Source organism: Cataglyphis hispanica, chromosome 14, assembly GCF_021464435.1.
Source record: "Cataglyphis hispanica isolate Lineage 1 chromosome 14, ULB_Chis1_1.0, whole genome shotgun sequence".
Taxonomy (NCBI): Eukaryota; Metazoa; Arthropoda; class Insecta; order Hymenoptera; family Formicidae; genus Cataglyphis; species Cataglyphis hispanica.
Window position 1 is genome coordinate 2,906,809 of NC_065967.1, and position 17,035 is coordinate 2,923,843.

The following is a 17,035-nucleotide window of genomic DNA, read 5'->3' on the forward strand; positions in this document are numbered from 1 at the left end:
ATCAAAATGTTAAAATATATAGATCAATATAAATTCTCTTTCAAAATTTCGCAGATTTCACATGCTTCTAAAGTTTATTTTCAATGAGACGAAAATCGCACGTCGCAAGTACATGCTTGGAAATCTCTGTTTTCTTTAGATGCACTTGTGATTTTCTCTTCTCCTTTCTCTCTCTCTCTGTTCTCTTTAAATATCGAATATATTGTATAATATACATATGAAAGATTATACATACACGATAATCTCATGGACAAAATGAGTAAACAGAAAGATTTGGACAATGTTACGGAACAAGCAGATCCTGTAAAAAAACATGCGTTGCAACGTAACCAAGAAATGTACAATCCTTGTTACAAGGTATTCAAATAATTCATAATTTTTGACACTGTCACGTGAAAGTAAATCATATTTTCGTTTATGCTTTTTTGGAGAGTAAAAAAAAGCGTATAGAAAATGCAATTAAAAGAACAGAACTTGTACAGCTGTAATTTATTTATCTATATTTTTTAAGGAGCATCTTTTATCTTTAAAATGCCTTGATTCTAATCAGGAAGAACGTCAGGTGTGCGAAGTATATTTTACCAATTACAGGAATTGCAAAGATTTTTGGGTAAATTCTCTTCTCATTGTAATATGTATCTTTTTCTCTGTAACTGAAAATATTTTTTCTGTTTAGGCTACTGTGCAATCTGAACGCAAATCAAAAGGTATTACGCCATATATGCCATCTCTAGAAGAACGCAAAAAGATAAGGGCTGATTATCTAAATTCTAGATAGCAATAAATGTATGTACCATTTTACTTTGTAAAAATATCTTTTATTTCTGTGTTTTCAATATGTTTTGCAATATTACACTATAATATATCATGTATAATCTTGAATAAGCTCTTGTAAGTATATTAAAATCATAAAAAAAAGTTAATATTTGTTAAATAAATGTTTTACTAGCTTAAATTTCTTCCAGTATGTCTTAATATATTTTATTTCACATATACGTCTTTTTTGAAAATATATTTAATGTATCTACACAATTGTAATCAAAAATGTTCGTTTTAAAGTAAAAAAACAAAACAATGTTTGTTATTATATTTGACTGTCAGAATTGCAATTTCATATAGAAATATGATGTAATAATTATAATTGTACAAATCTTAACACAAATTTACACTCTAATATAAACAATAATACACTCGATCCTTTATCATATATATTAACTTGTACTAAATATGACTTGTGTATTACTACAACATGCATTATTCTATTATTGAAATATATATGAATAGCCAATAATAATTTATACAGTTTTTAGAAAGAAAGAAACAAGAAAATTATAGAAAAGGAAAAGAGAGAAATATAGATATTACATTATTAGTAAATTGATGATTAATATCCAAGGGACGATACGTGTCAAAAACGAAGAAGTGTACATTTTTACAGTTTAACGCTCGAAGCATTCAAAGAAAAAGTATTTGTACACACATACATGTATATATGAGTCTAGTGTTTTAAACAGAATATATGAGGAAGAATGTTTATGATCAAATTACTGCTATTTCAAAGGTAAAGGAGTGATGTGCGGATAATTAAATATATCACAGTAAGATAATATAGAACGGATTCGGAGAATTTTGTTTCCGGCATAGAAATAAACAGACAATTCAGCAGGTACAATTATGTGAAGCAAAATAAAGCTATCACATCTCTACGAGTAGCACTTTTATATAATCGTATTTCGCCTGAAAGACGTGATTCTAGGAATTCCTTCAATAAGTGTTTTGTCATGATAATTAACTCCATTCCTGATAATTAATTCTAATAACAAGTTTGTATGTTGTGTGTGTCAGATCTCTTCTCCCTGTTGGCTTCTTTGCACTGGTTTTAATGACTTTTTTCTTTTACTTCATAATTTCTTCGTTTTTAACATGTATCGTCGGCAAGTAGTCATTCGGAATGATTTTTTATAGAGAACGTCTGAATACGAAAGTGACGACACATTTGACGCACCTGCAATTGCAAAATCAATGATATGATATAAACAAATTGCGTTATATAAAAAAATATATAAATTATATAATTTAAAAAATATATAAATGTATAAGTTAATATTTTATAAATTATAATTAAGAAAGAATATAATTATATTTCATTAAACTTACCACACAAGCACCATAATGAATGTGTGCCAACAGTGCTATTATAGAGACTACATACATAGATTCTAGATCTATGCTAGGTAATGTAAATGAGAAAATAGCAGCTACTGCGACTGGCAACAGTATCCATGGTAATACTTCACATCTAGTATTACTCATCTGCGATACAATTAATCGACACTGTAATATAGAATTATTGAAATTAATAATATCAACAGAGAATCATTTTTTAGACTACACATATTTACAGAATCTTACACATATGTTGGAGAAAATAGTCCCAATAGCAAAATATATTATTCTTGGGTCCTTTTCTAGAATGTTACTTGGAGAGTGCATTATCCAGATTGTGGAAATTGCAAAGAGCAAAATCAAAGGCACCAATGGCCTTATGGCCTCTGGAAATGTCCGCATTTTGCCACTCTTATCTCTATATGACCTACAAAAAAAAATTGTCAAAATAGCACAAGTAATGTATATTGCATCAGTATATATAGCATGTAATTGCGAAAGACAAGATTAATTACAAGACAATTGTATATTCTAAAATATATATATATTATGAAAACATATAATTATTAGGTTGATGTTGTTTGTCTATATATACATATACATATATGTATGTATGTATGTATGTATATATATTATGTGTATTGTGTAGAAGTATATATGGAAAAGTCTCACTACAAATATTTTTTAGAAAAGACATTGGAAAGAATTTTGCTCTAGATGGATAAAAAATATCAAAGTCAACATAGTGGATTATAATATATAAAGATTATTTATAATTACATAAGAATAAAAAAAAATTCGAAATTTATAATTATTAATATTTATTATTATTTATGTACTAATAAATATTCTGATAAAAACTGATAGAGAAAGTAGGAAATCTATCTTGAACTTTATCCAACAAATTTTTTGACATGGATTTAATAATTTTACAACAAAATTATAACAGGTGCATACTCACTTATATATGTTCCAAAGAACGACTGGCAAGTTAGATACAAGCGCGCTAACATAAAACAGCATTTCAAACATTATTCCTGCTGATATACCACCTGGCAATTCGAATTTCCAGGCTTCATGTCCACCTATGCTGGTAAGAGTAAATACTATGACAGTTGCCTATAAAATTGACAAAAAAAAAAGGTATAAATTTTCATTTAACAAAATGGAAATTCTTCATCGACAAGATAATCGTTGCTATATATATTATGTGTAATTGCCTATATTCATTATTATAATCTTAAAAAATCCAAGATATACACGCATATATACACATATATGAACTATAGCTTAAGTACACTTACTAGCATGGAAGCATCATATCCCCAAGGAAGAAACAGCACACCTGTGTTATATTTCTCCCAATGGCTCAGATAGAAATTAATAAATACATTCCATAGTATAAAGTACATTCGTAATGGTGAGACACTGTGATCCGTTCTGCCGAAAACTGAGTACATACACACAGTGATCAACATAGCGGTCCAACTGTCTAAGCCATGATCGAATAATTCTCCTAAAGGACCAGAGGTTTGTGTACGTCTCGCCTGCTTTCCATCTATCCCATCTACAATGTAATAATGTCAATTAGCATTTTAAATTATTATTAAAACATTTCTAAATAAAATTCTCTAATTCATTATAAATTTGTGCGCATTTAATTCAATTTTGCATAAATTTTTGTTTCAAGTATAAAAAATAAACTTTATATATATATATATATATATATATAATTTACTAATTTCTTATATTAATTTAAATTCTATATATGGATCATAATATAATTATAGTAACTACATGTTAATATAAATTGGTAATATAAATTGTGCCTCTATTCTAAATACACGTACCAAGCGTATATGCCATAAAAATGTTAAAAGCAGCTATAGCAAAGATCCATTGTGATATTGGAGGATATTCCGGTTTATCATCACTGGATGCATAAAAGTAGTAATCATAATATGCAAATAACATGAAATTCAACACAGTAAAGAGGAATCCAGAGAAGGTTAGTACATTTGGAGCAACCCACTTTGGGCAATACTATAAAAGAAGACACACAATTAATATTAATAATAAATATAAAATACTGTTCTATATTATATAATACTACAAAATATATTTTTTTCTGTGTACAAATATACTTTTTATTATTTTATTAACAATTATTCAGTTACTTAAAACTAGAAATCATACCTGTACTACTTTGTTCCAAAAGGGATGCATTACATATACACTTAGGGGGCTTGTATCCAAAGAGCTATACTGAAATTAGAATATTTGAAATAAGTAACACAAAAAGTATAACCAAGTATCGCATTATTATTAAGTAATTAATTGAATAAAAATAATTTTATATTATTATATAAAATTTAGTTTTTTATAAAATATTTATTATAAATTATGTATGTTGTGCGTGTTATATCCATATATACAATATGTGTGTGTGTGTGTGTGTGTGTGTGCGTGTGCGTGTCTATATATCTTTTGATATTGATAATTATTAAACTTTTAAATTAAATACTCACTTTGTAGTTTTCGAACCCCGTGAGATGTTCCTCGGTCAGGTATTCCACCTCGTATTTGAATTTATGATACATTCTGAAATCTGCAAAAATCTAACCACCTAACAAATCCAACGTTGCCTCCACAATCGTCAACCACCGCACATTTACGCGAAGTATCGTCCTACGATGCGAAGCGCTCGATTGCGTGAGAAATTCCGATCTTCTTGCACGAATATTTCTTCTGCTTATTTTTCTTTTTTATTCGCATCGTCCGCAAAATCGTCTAAATTTTTATATTGATTCATCGTGCAAGCGTTGAGAGAACTCTACACGTTTCATGAACACCAGATTTCGATCTGATTTTCACTCAGAAAGATATAATTGCGTCTTCGTCGCGAATCGAGACCTCGCGCGATGCGAGTGACGATGATGTGTGTAATATAATAATAAATTACGCGCGTATTACGTATGCGCGTATATCGGACAATCTCGGCTTGTCGACCACAGGCCACAGGCCACAACCGCATACACCACAATTCATGCGCGACGCGTTTCACATATAGAGAAAGAAACACCGGCTGATCATCCCCCGGATCGCCCACGCGCTCGCGTTTCTGTTTCAACAATCGAGACGTGCCTCCGCATCCTGCTGAATCGCCCCCATTGACAGACGGCAGCACAATTGTATTTATTTCTGCGATATATATATATATATATATATATATATATATATATATATATATATATATAGCACACACACACACACACACACGTTTGAAGAAAAATAAATGGCAAGGTAAAAAATCGTGCCGTGCATCGTGTCTCTTTTTATCGTAACCCTTTTTATCGACAGGTGAGTATATAACATAATATATTTGCAATAATTAATATAATTTTTTCTTAGTACTGTCACGTATAAAATTGGAAACATGTGATATTTTTCAAGTATTGATATACATGAATAATTGTATAAATCAAAATAAAAGATAAATATATCGCGTAAAAAAGGAGAAAGTTATTAATTAGTTTTGCATTTGAATCTCGCGTCTGTATAGTTATTTTTTAGCAAGAGAGTCGATTGATCGCTGCCAACATGGAATGCGTTCCGTTTCACGCACTGAGCGCATAGGTTGCCTGGAAATCTATAGTTCACGTTACTTATATTATAGATTTCCAAACGATCTATGCGCTCTATGCATGAAACGGAACGCAACCATGCACAACAGAACACCATTTATTCCATAAACGTATAGATACATAGATGGGATCTCTCATCGCGAAGCTAGCGGAAGATGTGAGCAACTAAAGACGTATAAAAATTATACATAAATTATATAAATTAGATATATAATTATAAATCAGATATGTAATTATTCCCGAAAAAGAAAACAAATAAAATCGAATACATCTCGTTTATATTTTTTTCTAAATCTCTCCCCCTTTCCCTTTATCGGTAGCTGATATTCTGTCTATGTATCTTCAATGTCTATGGTGAGATGATGAGCACAATTTCGATATAGTTGACAGTTCAGTACATAACACATAACAGTACATAAGATGATATAGAATTGCATAAACTAGCAACGGGTCTCGTATTCTGAATACGTCGCACATACGTGCAATATTCGACCAATTAACCGTTTAGAAAGATGACACTATGCTAATTATTATGATTGATATTAAGTGAAGGGCAGGTCGGCGTAAAAACATAAACCGGTATTTGCAGGCATGGATAACGTTCTCATTTCCTGAAGATCGTCAGCAGGTGTTTGTATGTTCATATTTATACGTATGTTTTTAATATATGTGTAGAGATTTATTTTTGCTAACTAGTTATTCTCCAATTATATGGCAACACAGCTCTGTCAATCTTGCTGTCAAAACCTTCACCATGGCCTCTGCCACAGAGCAACAGCAACAGACTACATTGGAATTTTACCAGGCGATGGCTGACTTTAAGAACATGTTCCCGCAAATGGATGACGATGTGATAGAGGTGAAAATATTGAATTTGTAGATATACTAATTGTATCGCTGTATCATTAACACGAATATGTTAAAATAATTCAAGTACTGTATTGTTATATCATTTGCTAGGCTGTGCTACGATCCAATCAAGGAGCTGTGGATACTACAATTGACCAGTTACTTACCATGAGTACTGACAATGAAAATGAAAAGATTAGAAGTGAATTGGAGCAAAAGGAAGAACTGCCAAGCACTACAAAGTCACCTAGGAAAGACACTAGCAAATCGTTAAAGACTGTACACAAGTGGCAGCCACCATTGTTGGGACCATTGCCAGATACCTTTCTAAGACTACCCCAGCAAATGTCAGATGATGGTGTTGACTCGACGTATTCTCAAGAAAATTCTATGCTAGAGGATGAGAGAATTGCTATGTTCCTGCAGAATGAGGAGTTCATGGCAGAACTTCGTTGGAATGAAGATTTTCTATCTACATTGGAACATGGTAAAGAATTAAAGATTTACAAAATGTGTGTGGATAATATATTCAAGAGAATTATATCTAAATATCTACTACGACAATAGTAGATGACGTAAAAAAAATTTTTTTTTTTTTTTTTAGATTCGAAGCTCGAAAAGTGCGGCGGCCAGACCGGTCACGATGATGAGGATCTATTTAAGGAAAGATTAAAAAATATGGGCAAATGTGAGTAATCAGTTAAAAATAATTATAATTAAGAACTGTGTCATACGATTTTTCTCTCATTAATAATGAACTCTTACAGTATCTCGACGTAAATTCGCACAACTTACGAAAGTATTCACTCGCAGTAAGAAACGCGGCGGTAGGCAATTATTGCCGCCAACAGCTTCTTGTGACGATCTCTTGGATCCAGAAGAGTCATCCAAACCTCAATCCTAAAAAAAAAATCTGTACCTATAACTCTACAGGGAATATCTATACTCTTGTCTTACTTTATTGTGAAGATAGAGAACAAACTTAATGGCGTTTACAGCTTAAGTGTAATTTTAATATCACAAAATCAAGCATATCTATGTCGTAATTTGCAAAATGAGAGAAAATTATGTTAGAGTACCATGCGTAAGATATAAGTTAATTAGTGATTTATGTTTTTGGTTCATCATTGACAAGATCATTAGATCATTCAACACAGATAATGAAATTGCTAGGTTGAGGATTCGAAATCCACTCTATCAGTGAACAGACAAAAATTTACTAACAATAAGGAGAATGAATGTCAAGAAGAAAGTCAAATAATACATCAAATTATCAAAATATCCATATTTCTCAGTAAATATGCAGATATACATGTTGTATGTGTGTGTGTATATGTGTGTGTGTGTGGTATATATATATATATATATATATATATATATATATATATATAGAGAGAGAGAGAGAGAGAGGGGGGGGGAATAATATATATTACTTAATATTAATATATTTCCTAATAAGGATATAGATTTGTTTTTCTGATAAATTCAATGTGATATTTTATTGCGATATTGTGACGCAAATTTTATGTTAATAGATTTTATATTTTGTTGTGATACATGTTGCTTGCGGTTATGTGTATTATTGTACATTAATCGCACATAATCGTCTGAAGATTAGCACAAGAAAATTTTACAGAAATTTATTGAGCGATAATCTTTAAAAGATTATTGCTGATATTGGAAAAATATTTAATTTTATTTAAGAACGATTGTTTTGAAAGATGTTTTAAATGATAATTAAGACAAGAGATCAGATTCTTATTGTATGCATAGCACACAATGCAATTGCTTTTGGCACATGCAGCTATGAAAGTAGTTAATTATATTGTGTATATATGTCTATGTTTATCGCATACGCCAGTGCGTTAATGTTATTACAGAATAGTTTGTTAAAAACTTAGAAAACACAATGTCGAGATCCAGATTGTGACAATTCCTTCGAAAAATTCAATTGTCAGGAAAGTAGAAATTTAATCAGGTGAACCAATAGATTTATTGAAAGTAGTGGATGAAGGTTTACATCACATTCTCAGAAATATTACTATAAATAATTTATTAAATAGTAATTATATTTTGTATCACTTTTAATATAATTTTTTTCACAAATTACATATTACACATACACACTATTGCGATGAGTAATTACTCATGAATTTGATTAAATTTAAAGCTTAAACAATCACACAAATGCCTTCATTCACTTACTCTTTCGATTCTATTTGCTATTGCAAATAGTAATTGCACCTTTTTTAGGCATAATAAATCCTAGTCGCTCAGTCTAGCCATTATTTATTTAACGAGAATCTAATATCATAAAGATATTGTGAATGTAGAAAATATTTATAAAAGTGGTTGTAAAGAATCTAAGTCATTTACAATAACCTGTGCTCTATGATTATATATATATATATATATATATATATATGTATATATATAAAATCAAAAGAGGCGCTAGACTGCATTATATTTACTTCAAATTCTGTTTAAACTTAAAATTAGGAATAAAATTAAGAAATAGTAAATTTAAATGCTTATTTATCTTTTTATAATTGTTTATGATTTATGTTTATTTCTCTCTTAACGATCAAGAAATCAACTCAGGTCCAAGAACATAGAATTCAATATTGACATACTAAAATAATATCAGTTGTCTCGTATTACGTGTCAGGCTGTTTGAAAAACACTCTAGCACCAGAAAGACTATAGTATAATAACTGAAATTCGGCATTCCTCTCAGCGAGACGTTGAAGAGTAAGCGCTCTGGTTTGCTGGAGCTTTTCATCACCGTGATCGTCTTTGCCTTCGGCGGCCAGCTTTTCCTGGGCGATATGCTGTTCCACTGTCTTAAACCAATGCAGACTATCCAACTCTGCATTCTGATCGAGCAGTGCGTTGATGTAGGCGATACCCATGGCAAAGCCATCGTCGGTAAAGGCCGCGCCAGTTTGGTTTTTTTTAAACATCTTCTCTTTATTCGATACGGAATTATCTACAAAACTGAGCGTCAATGGCGGTACGATAGCATAGAACTGTTGCAGATGGTAAGACTTGGCATCGCGAAATGCTGACGTGAACACGTCCACTAGTAGCTTGAAGTATTGGATACCCTCGGTGAAGTTACGGACAAGATCGGCAATGTCGTCCTCCAACCGTCTGGCCGCTGCCTGCGTTTCGACACTGTAATTCAGTCCACGACAGAGCACTTCAAACGGCACTGTCTTCTCAATATCTGGTAGAAAGGATACCGCATTGGAGCTAGCATGGAGACCACCGGAACGGATTAGCCGCACGTAGCCGAGCGCATTGCCAATTTGTGTGATCAACTGCCGAAACTGGTCTAAATAGCTTAATCCGTCCGCGGTCATGCCCAGTTTCCGGATACCCTTCTGGAATTTCTCCGCTCGCTCATATGTATACGGAATGGCACCCGCTTCCCGTTGCGCTCGGACAAACCTGATGTCACGCATTAGTCGCGACTTAATATGCTCATCGAAGAGGAATTGTGAGAATGTATGCAGCTTAACGCGCAGGAATTGATAGACAAAATTCACAGTAGTACTCATGATACCGGTGCCGTGGGTGCGAATCGAATTGGCGATATGTCGAATGCCAATAGTGTTGAGATGCTTGTTACCACTACTGTGCTCTACAAACGTCTGCGTGTTCAAGTTATACAGATACCTGTGCAAAACCATAATTAATCTATTAGCAATTAATTTTTAGATATTAATTAATAATTAATAATTTCTGTCTACCTGGAAACAAATACGTGTATGTTACGCATGATCTCCAGAGCGTCTAGACCTTGCTCGAGAGTCTGCGTCGGCAGATGGTCTTGTACCGTGTCCAGTCCCATCTTATAGCTGGCTAACGTATGCATCATCCGGTAAGTTCTCCAATCATGCAGAGCCACTGTTGTCAGATTGTAGAACATATCATCCAGATAATGCTCAACGAATCTCTTGGTGCAGATCATATTTTCAGCCAAAGGCAGCGGCGGAACGCGCACCACTCTGCCGCTGTCCTTGGCGCCGATGTTGAAGGGATTTGCAGAGTCTAATTTGAGATGGGCGTGCACATGCAGTCGTAGACTGGTCTCGATTTCATGGCAAGCCGGCTTCAGCACGTTTTTCACAAAGCTCTCTCTGAGGTCCGCGATATGTTTTTCTCTCAACTCAATCGATTCCTGCTCGCCCACAGCGCTGTTGAAGGCAGCGAACAGGTGAGCAATGTGGCAGACACCGATGTTGCTGTCGATGACTGAGGAGAGGTAGGCGGGTAGCATATTTTGATGATGCAACAATAATGAGTAGTCGCAAAGATCGTCGACTAACTCGTGCAGCTCGGCCACGGCATCGTAACTATCTAACAAGAACCGCAACTTTACCACGTCCTCTTCGCGGAAGGTGTCGGTCAGCTGGCTGGCACATGCCAATGTGCAGCGCACTAGCAATCGCCTGTCTGCGCTCGCCGGACCGCTTATCAACCGCATACTAAGCCCTATTAGCGATAATGCGTCTAGTCGTTCTCTGCTATAGCTTTTATCTTTCTGAACGAGACCCTTACGCGCCGTCTCCAGCATAGCTAGCATATAATAAGCTAAATACTGCAGCACCTGCGCCTGTGATTGCACCACGATCGGTCCGAGCGCATAAAACGTTGTCTGTAAAGACTTTTGCAATTCCACGATTCTGTAGATCAGTTGTACCGTGTTGCGACTCATGAGCTTCGAGAGCAAAGCGTGAAGATTCGTTATGAACGCGACTGTCTCTCGCATCTGGGACAAGAGAGCTAGCAAATCCGTTAGCAGCGTACGTTTCTGCCCGATATCCGATACCTGAAGATGTATCCTTGTTAGGATACTCTGCATCTCCACGCACCAGGTCGTTGTTCGGTGTATTAGATTGTTCACTACAGTCGGCAATCTTTGCGTCCTCATTTGTAGAATCTTTTCGCCTATTTGTAGGCTCACGGCGGTGCCGGTTTCTTTTGGCACAATATTGCTGAGGAATCTGCTAGGTACCCAAATCACATTTCCTACCAATGTGACTGCGTAGAATCTCTTGTTTGCCTCCAGCAATCTCTTGATCAATCTCTTGTCACAAGCGCCAAACAGCTTTATCACCACTGCAATGCCTATATTGGCTCTTATCCAGTTTTTGTTCAATGCAGCTTGGTCGTTGGATTTAGTTTCCACATCTGTAATAATGTTCTTCAAATAGCTGATAATTTGCTCGCTCATAACCATACCTTTATTAACATTCATCACATGATCGATTGCCTTTAAAAACATATTTTTTCGTAACAACTTCTCTTGCAAATTCTTGAGCAGCTGATCAAATGTCTCTAGTTTCGCCTCGGCGACGCCGAATTGCGATGGATTGTGCATCATGGATCGCACATGCATTCTGTACTTCTTCCACTGATCCACTATTGTTGGTTGAGCATCAATGATCTCGTCAAGAGTCATAAAAATGACAAATAGATCTATGAATCCTTCTATCAGGGTAGGTAAATAGATCTCATGAACGGCGCCCGATAAACTTGCCAATTGTTGCGTAGTCAAATGCACAACATTTGACATCCGATTGGCAAATATGGACAGATCTTGTAGATCGGACAGCAATTTAGTCACACTAATGAAATCATCATCTGCGCATCTCTCTCCATGCATAAAAAGTTTTGCATAGAAACCAGAAGCTTCCACCTTCAGCAGCCTGATTTCCCTGCACGTTCCTGCCACAGCTGCCAGCAGCTTGGCCAGTGCCTTGTTTTCCATCTCCACTAGGGAAAGGATGCTAATATTCTCCTGTGCCTTGTAAATCAGACGCAAAGGACCTTCTATAACATACTCCAGCATAGAATCACCATTCCAGGATTTTTCCATCAGATTTTCAAAAAACTCTCCATACTTTCGCAAGTGCATGGCACCTGCAGCTTTGTAGATGCTCTCATCTTTCTTGGAATTCCACGCCGGTGCCTCTGTCATTTTTAATTAGTGAACGTAATTCTGACAATCTGTGACAATTATTGGAAACAAACTATAGAACTTTTGACTTTTTTTTATTACATTAAAATATGACAATTTGACATATGATACTTACCTCACATACACATTATATACGTATATATTTTTTCATACATATCTATTTTAGCATGCACTCGAATTTAAATAATAATTATTTTGTTTCGAATAACACAAAATTCACTGTCGTTATTCAAATGACTACAACTTCTACTTATATTGATATTTATATACACTTGTTCTGGATGAACGTTCTAAGTGTAGTTGAAGTTGCACTATAGATGGCAATATTTTCGCGAGTACAGTCGATATACCTTACCATCTTGAGATGACACGTGGTTCCAGAAACGAAAAAAAAATTTTTTAAATATATACTTTAACTATTAATCGGGATATTTTTTATTGTTCTATTATATAAAAAGGCAGAACCGAGCAAAGATTGCGAAATAATATGTATAAATAAATGTCCATATTGATATTTTTTATTATCAGTACAGATTTTATTTTATTTCTTAACAAGAGATAGAAATTATATGATGCCGATCTTGTTGGCGACGTCAAGCGCATCGTAGTCGCGCGTCAAACGCACATACGCCTTCTTCTTGCCATCCGGCCTCATCAAAGTGTTCACTTTTGCCACATCGACATCGTAGAGTTTTTTGATCGACGCCTTGATGTGATATTTATTAGCGCTTGTGTGCACGATGAAAACCAGAGTGTTGTTGTCTTCGATCTTCTTCATCGCTGCTTCCGTTGTAAGCGGGAATTTTATTATATTGAAAGCATCCATGCTGAAATATAAAAGTTTCAAGGTTATAACAATAGATTTAAAAAAAAAAAAATCATAAATCTAGATTTTTATAGATATTTTAAAAGAATTCGAGCGTTCGAGCTCTCTTCTCACCGATTTCTGTTTGGCACAGATTTACGTGGGTATTTAGGATTCCTCGGTGGTCTGAAGGTCTTAGGTCTGTGGAAATGAACAGACGTCCTGATCTTCCGTACCCGGGATCCATGTACTCCCTTCAGGATCTATATGAAACACAAATGCAATTTCCAGTGTCAATATTTATAATATGTAATTACCTATATATCTTATACTCTTTAATTCTTCAGTATTGTGTTAAAAGATTTTTTCACAGAAATTCAAAGAGATTCCCACACTTACAATTCATCATATACACAAATAATATTGTCTGAGATAAAAAGAGATTAAAAAAATTAATGATTTTTTTGGAAAATCTATTCTGAAGATAACCTTTTTCTGCGCCTTAAGAGCTTTCTGTACAGAAGCTGCTGATTTTCCACCCTTTGGGGTCTTTTTAGCAGCCTGTACATTTTTCTTGGGTTTGCTGATCAATGGTTTACTGGCAAGCTTGAGGACAGGTTTACTCGCAGGCTTGCTTGCGGCAGGTTTGGCAGCAGTCGCCGATTTGGCAGCCGCCGGTTTCTTTGCCGCTGTAGGTTTGGCTGCAGGCTTTGTCACTTTAGAAGTAGAAGCTGCTGTAGTTGGCTTCTTCTCCGTCTTCTTCTCTGTCTTCTTTTCCGCAGGCTTACCTATCATTTATAAGAATATGAAATAATTATTTATAATTAAGAAAGCATATTAAAGAGAGAATTGTAACTATTTCTAATACCTACATTGTTCTTAAAAATATGAAGAAATGAAATATCTCTATGCTCTTTCCATTTTCTTATTCTATTTTAGGTTATGATACACAGACATAAATATTACATCAAATAACGCTATTGCAAAAGATCATGTTGCAAGTAATTCATAGGAAAGAGACATGTAAAATTTTAAGAAACATCTCTCTATAAATATTTTTATTATAAACATAAGGATAAAGATATGTATATTTGAGAGACGATCAACCACATGGGTGTCATGGGATGCATTCTCGACATCGATCAATTTCGAATAATGTAACATTGTTACGGATTTACATTAATTAACGAGCCCTATTTATTCTAAAATGTGTTCATTAGAAAAAGAAGAAAATCAAATTTAAATTATTTTCAAACTTACCTGCTTTATCCGTAGGTTTCGGTTTGGGAGCCATTTTACCAAAAGGAACGTGAAAGAGAACGTCAATGTGAAACGGAAGCGTCTGTATCCAATCCGACTACTACGTTAATTGTTGACAGACGAAACAGAATTTTCAAAATGGAGATTGCAAGAGTCGGATTATCGATTATCGATCAGAATTATTTCCCCGGCAGAATTTGTAAATGCTTTATTTTTGTATTAAATAACCATTAAATTTTTTGCTTATGCGCAATTATATTATCTGTTAAATTAATAAATTGAACATTTTAAGAAGAGAATTTAAAATAAGTGTGAAAATTGAATATATTTGCAGGAGCAGGAGAGAAAAAGAAAGAGAAAGATGCAAGTATTATTTAATAAAATAATCATGAAAATAGTTTCTAAATATTACGCCATATGTGTTTGACAATCGCCCGTATAAGTCCCCCACGTGTTACAATCGAACACCTGCCGCAGCAACCAATGTTTTGTCGCTTTGACTCACGCGGAATTATTCTTCATGTTGTCTTTATATATAATCTATAATACAATAGAATTGTCAGTCTCGCGAAAAGTTTCAGACAATTCGGTGTGGCGTATAAAAAAATCAATCTTAACAAATATATGTAATCGCGGAATATGCATGTATTGTAGAACAATAGATACGCATAATACACATATAAAATAAAAGTGTATTTTGTTTCTCAGGATGCTTTAATAATCTGATTCAAACGTTATGATGTTGGAAACGCGCTCCGCGGTTTACAAAATGATCAAAGAAAGAGCCCACGATGAGAGGCAGGTAAACAAAATGTTTACTAAAATTGATCGTTTATTTAGAAAAAAAAAATTAATACATTCTTTTTTTTTAATTTTTTTTGAATAGATAACTAATTGGCCGCCACCTTTTTCGTCGGAGATGACCCCGTACACCGAAAGCGATTTTGGCAATTTAGTCAGACGTACTTGCGAAAACAAGAACTTGACTCTCAGAATCTCCAAAGTAATTGTCATCGGTGACGTTGCTGTCGGCAAAACATCATTGGTAAACTGGTAATGATTTGACAAAAAATTTCTCGTAATTAATTGTAAGCGTAATAATGATAATGATAAGCGTAATTTATTAAAAGTGCGGTAAGCCTTATGGTTAAACGTAATAAGGCTTACCGCACTTTTAATAAATTACGTTTATCATTTTGAAGTAAATGGCACAGTCGACTTATCATAAAAATTTGAATTGTAAAGCAAACATGTTGTTATTTTTCTGTGCAGTTTCTGTCACAAGCTCTTCGATAATAATTACAAGGCTACAATTGGCGTGGACTTTGAAGTGGAGAGATTCGATATCCTCGGCTTACCTTTCCATTTGCAAATGTATATATAATGACTTAATCTAAAAATATTTACCAATGTTATTTATCAATATGAATGTTTATATGTATGATAATAATTTGAAATAACATTTGCAGATGGGATACCGCCGGACAAGAAAGATTCAAATGTATAGCAGCGTCTTATTATCGTGGCGCTAATGGTTAATACAAAAATATCCTTTTCTAATCATTTTTTTACTTATTTACATTTTTTACATTACTTATTCATTTTATTTTACAGTAATCATGATTGTTTTTGATGTGAGTAACTTGATGTCATTGAGGCATTGTCAGCAATGGTTAAATGAAGCGAGTCGCAGCAATGTTGGTCCTTATCATATTTTTTTAGTCGGCACGAAAAAGGATTTATTGGTAAATATATTATATAGTATAATATATTAGAAATCTGTGGTATCAATAATGATATCCATTTTCTCTCGATTACTATTATCATTTTGGAAAATGTCAGTCACATCAGGTGTACGATATAATAGAAAAACGGGCGTCGGAAACGGCGAAAGCAATGCGAGCAGAATATTGGGCGGTCTCGTCAAGAACGGGCAACGGGGTATTCGAATTATTCACACGTATTGCTGCACTTACCTTTCAGGCAATGGCACTGCGTGAGATGCAGAGCTTAAAACTCGAACCAATCAACATCGGCTCGACGATAAGTAAGTAGAAGTATTTCTTGAATCTCTAAATCTCTCACAGCTGATTGTAAAACATGATTGTAAGAGAGAATTTCTCGATATTGCAAAGATAAATTATATTACTTATCCTTTTTTAGCGCTGAAAAGACAATCAAAGGAAGCCGAGACAAAGGCACAGAGAATGCCAAGGTGTCTCAAATGTCCATCATAATATGGCTAATATATAAATATTAAATGACAAAAATATTATATCACAATTTTTCAGCAATTTGTCTACATAATTAATAAATTATAAC

General features: G+C 33.9%; 6 protein-coding genes across 9 annotated transcripts; 3 read left to right on the top strand and 3 right to left on the bottom strand.

Annotated features, from left to right (window-relative positions):
• The first annotated feature begins 223 nt into the window (after positions 1-223).
• Positions 224-1,377, top strand: LOC126854621 (coiled-coil-helix-coiled-coil-helix domain-containing protein 7). 3 transcript variants are annotated; one of them, XM_050601551.1, is made up of 4 exons: positions 224-357; positions 512-610; positions 677-786; positions 1,304-1,377. In XM_050601551.1, the coding sequence occupies exons 1-3, from the start codon at positions 247-249 to the stop codon at positions 776-778; spliced, it is 312 nt and encodes a 103-aa protein (XP_050457508.1). In that variant the 5' UTR covers positions 224-246; the 3' UTR covers positions 779-786; positions 1,304-1,377. The 3 variants fall into 3 exon arrangements, with proteins under 3 accessions (XP_050457508.1, XP_050457509.1, XP_050457507.1); XM_050601552.1 differs by having other exon boundaries at positions 1,311-1,377; XM_050601550.1 differs by lacking the exon at positions 1,304-1,377 and having other exon boundaries at positions 677-955.
• LOC126854617 (ethanolaminephosphotransferase 1-like) lies at positions 797-5,354 on the bottom strand. Its single transcript, XM_050601544.1, has 8 exons — positions 4,695-5,354; positions 4,363-4,431; positions 4,017-4,209; positions 3,471-3,733; positions 3,128-3,285; positions 2,413-2,593; positions 2,158-2,334; positions 797-2,005 (listed from the first exon to the last, which is right to left on the bottom strand). Exons 1-8 carry the CDS (start codon positions 4,764-4,766, stop codon positions 1,943-1,945), a joined length of 1,176 nt encoding a protein of 391 aa, XP_050457501.1. The 5' UTR covers positions 4,767-5,354; the 3' UTR covers positions 797-1,942.
• An 818-nt stretch (positions 5,355-6,172) lies between these two features.
• On the top strand, positions 6,173-7,938 carry LOC126854672 (CUE domain-containing protein 1). The gene is made up of 5 exons (XM_050601607.1): positions 6,173-6,444; positions 6,534-6,669; positions 6,771-7,146; positions 7,264-7,347; positions 7,427-7,938. Exons 2-5 carry the CDS (start codon positions 6,565-6,567, stop codon positions 7,561-7,563), a joined length of 702 nt encoding a protein of 233 aa, XP_050457564.1. The 5' UTR covers positions 6,173-6,444; positions 6,534-6,564; the 3' UTR covers positions 7,564-7,938.
• Positions 7,939-8,079: 141 nt separating this feature from the next.
• Positions 8,080-12,920, bottom strand: LOC126854865 (WASH complex subunit 4). Its single transcript, XM_050601983.1, has 3 exons — positions 12,764-12,920; positions 10,415-12,677; positions 8,080-10,340 (listed from the first exon to the last, which is right to left on the bottom strand). Exons 2-3 carry the CDS (start codon positions 12,646-12,648, stop codon positions 9,317-9,319), a joined length of 3,258 nt encoding a protein of 1,085 aa, XP_050457940.1. The 5' UTR covers positions 12,649-12,677; positions 12,764-12,920; the 3' UTR covers positions 8,080-9,316.
• A 230-nt stretch (positions 12,921-13,150) lies between these two features.
• Positions 13,151-14,832, bottom strand: LOC126854614 (60S ribosomal protein L23a). Its single transcript, XM_050601539.1, has 4 exons — positions 14,714-14,832; positions 13,943-14,241; positions 13,589-13,716; positions 13,151-13,475 (listed from the first exon to the last, which is right to left on the bottom strand). The coding sequence occupies exons 1-4, from the start codon at positions 14,745-14,747 to the stop codon at positions 13,214-13,216; spliced, it is 723 nt and encodes a 240-aa protein (XP_050457496.1). The 5' UTR covers positions 14,748-14,832; the 3' UTR covers positions 13,151-13,213.
• A 478-nt stretch (positions 14,833-15,310) lies between these two features.
• Positions 15,311-17,009, top strand: LOC126854592 (ras-related protein Rab-34). 2 transcript variants are annotated; one of them, XM_050601512.1, is made up of 7 exons: positions 15,311-15,515; positions 15,600-15,766; positions 15,986-16,087; positions 16,183-16,247; positions 16,328-16,458; positions 16,556-16,760; positions 16,877-17,009. In XM_050601512.1, exons 1-7 carry the CDS (start codon positions 15,450-15,452, stop codon positions 16,948-16,950), a joined length of 810 nt encoding a protein of 269 aa, XP_050457469.1. In that variant the 5' UTR covers positions 15,311-15,449; the 3' UTR covers positions 16,951-17,009. The 2 variants fall into 2 exon arrangements, with proteins under 2 accessions (XP_050457469.1, XP_050457470.1); XM_050601513.1 differs by having other exon boundaries at positions 16,697-16,760.
• Positions 17,010-17,035: the final 26 nt, after the last annotated feature.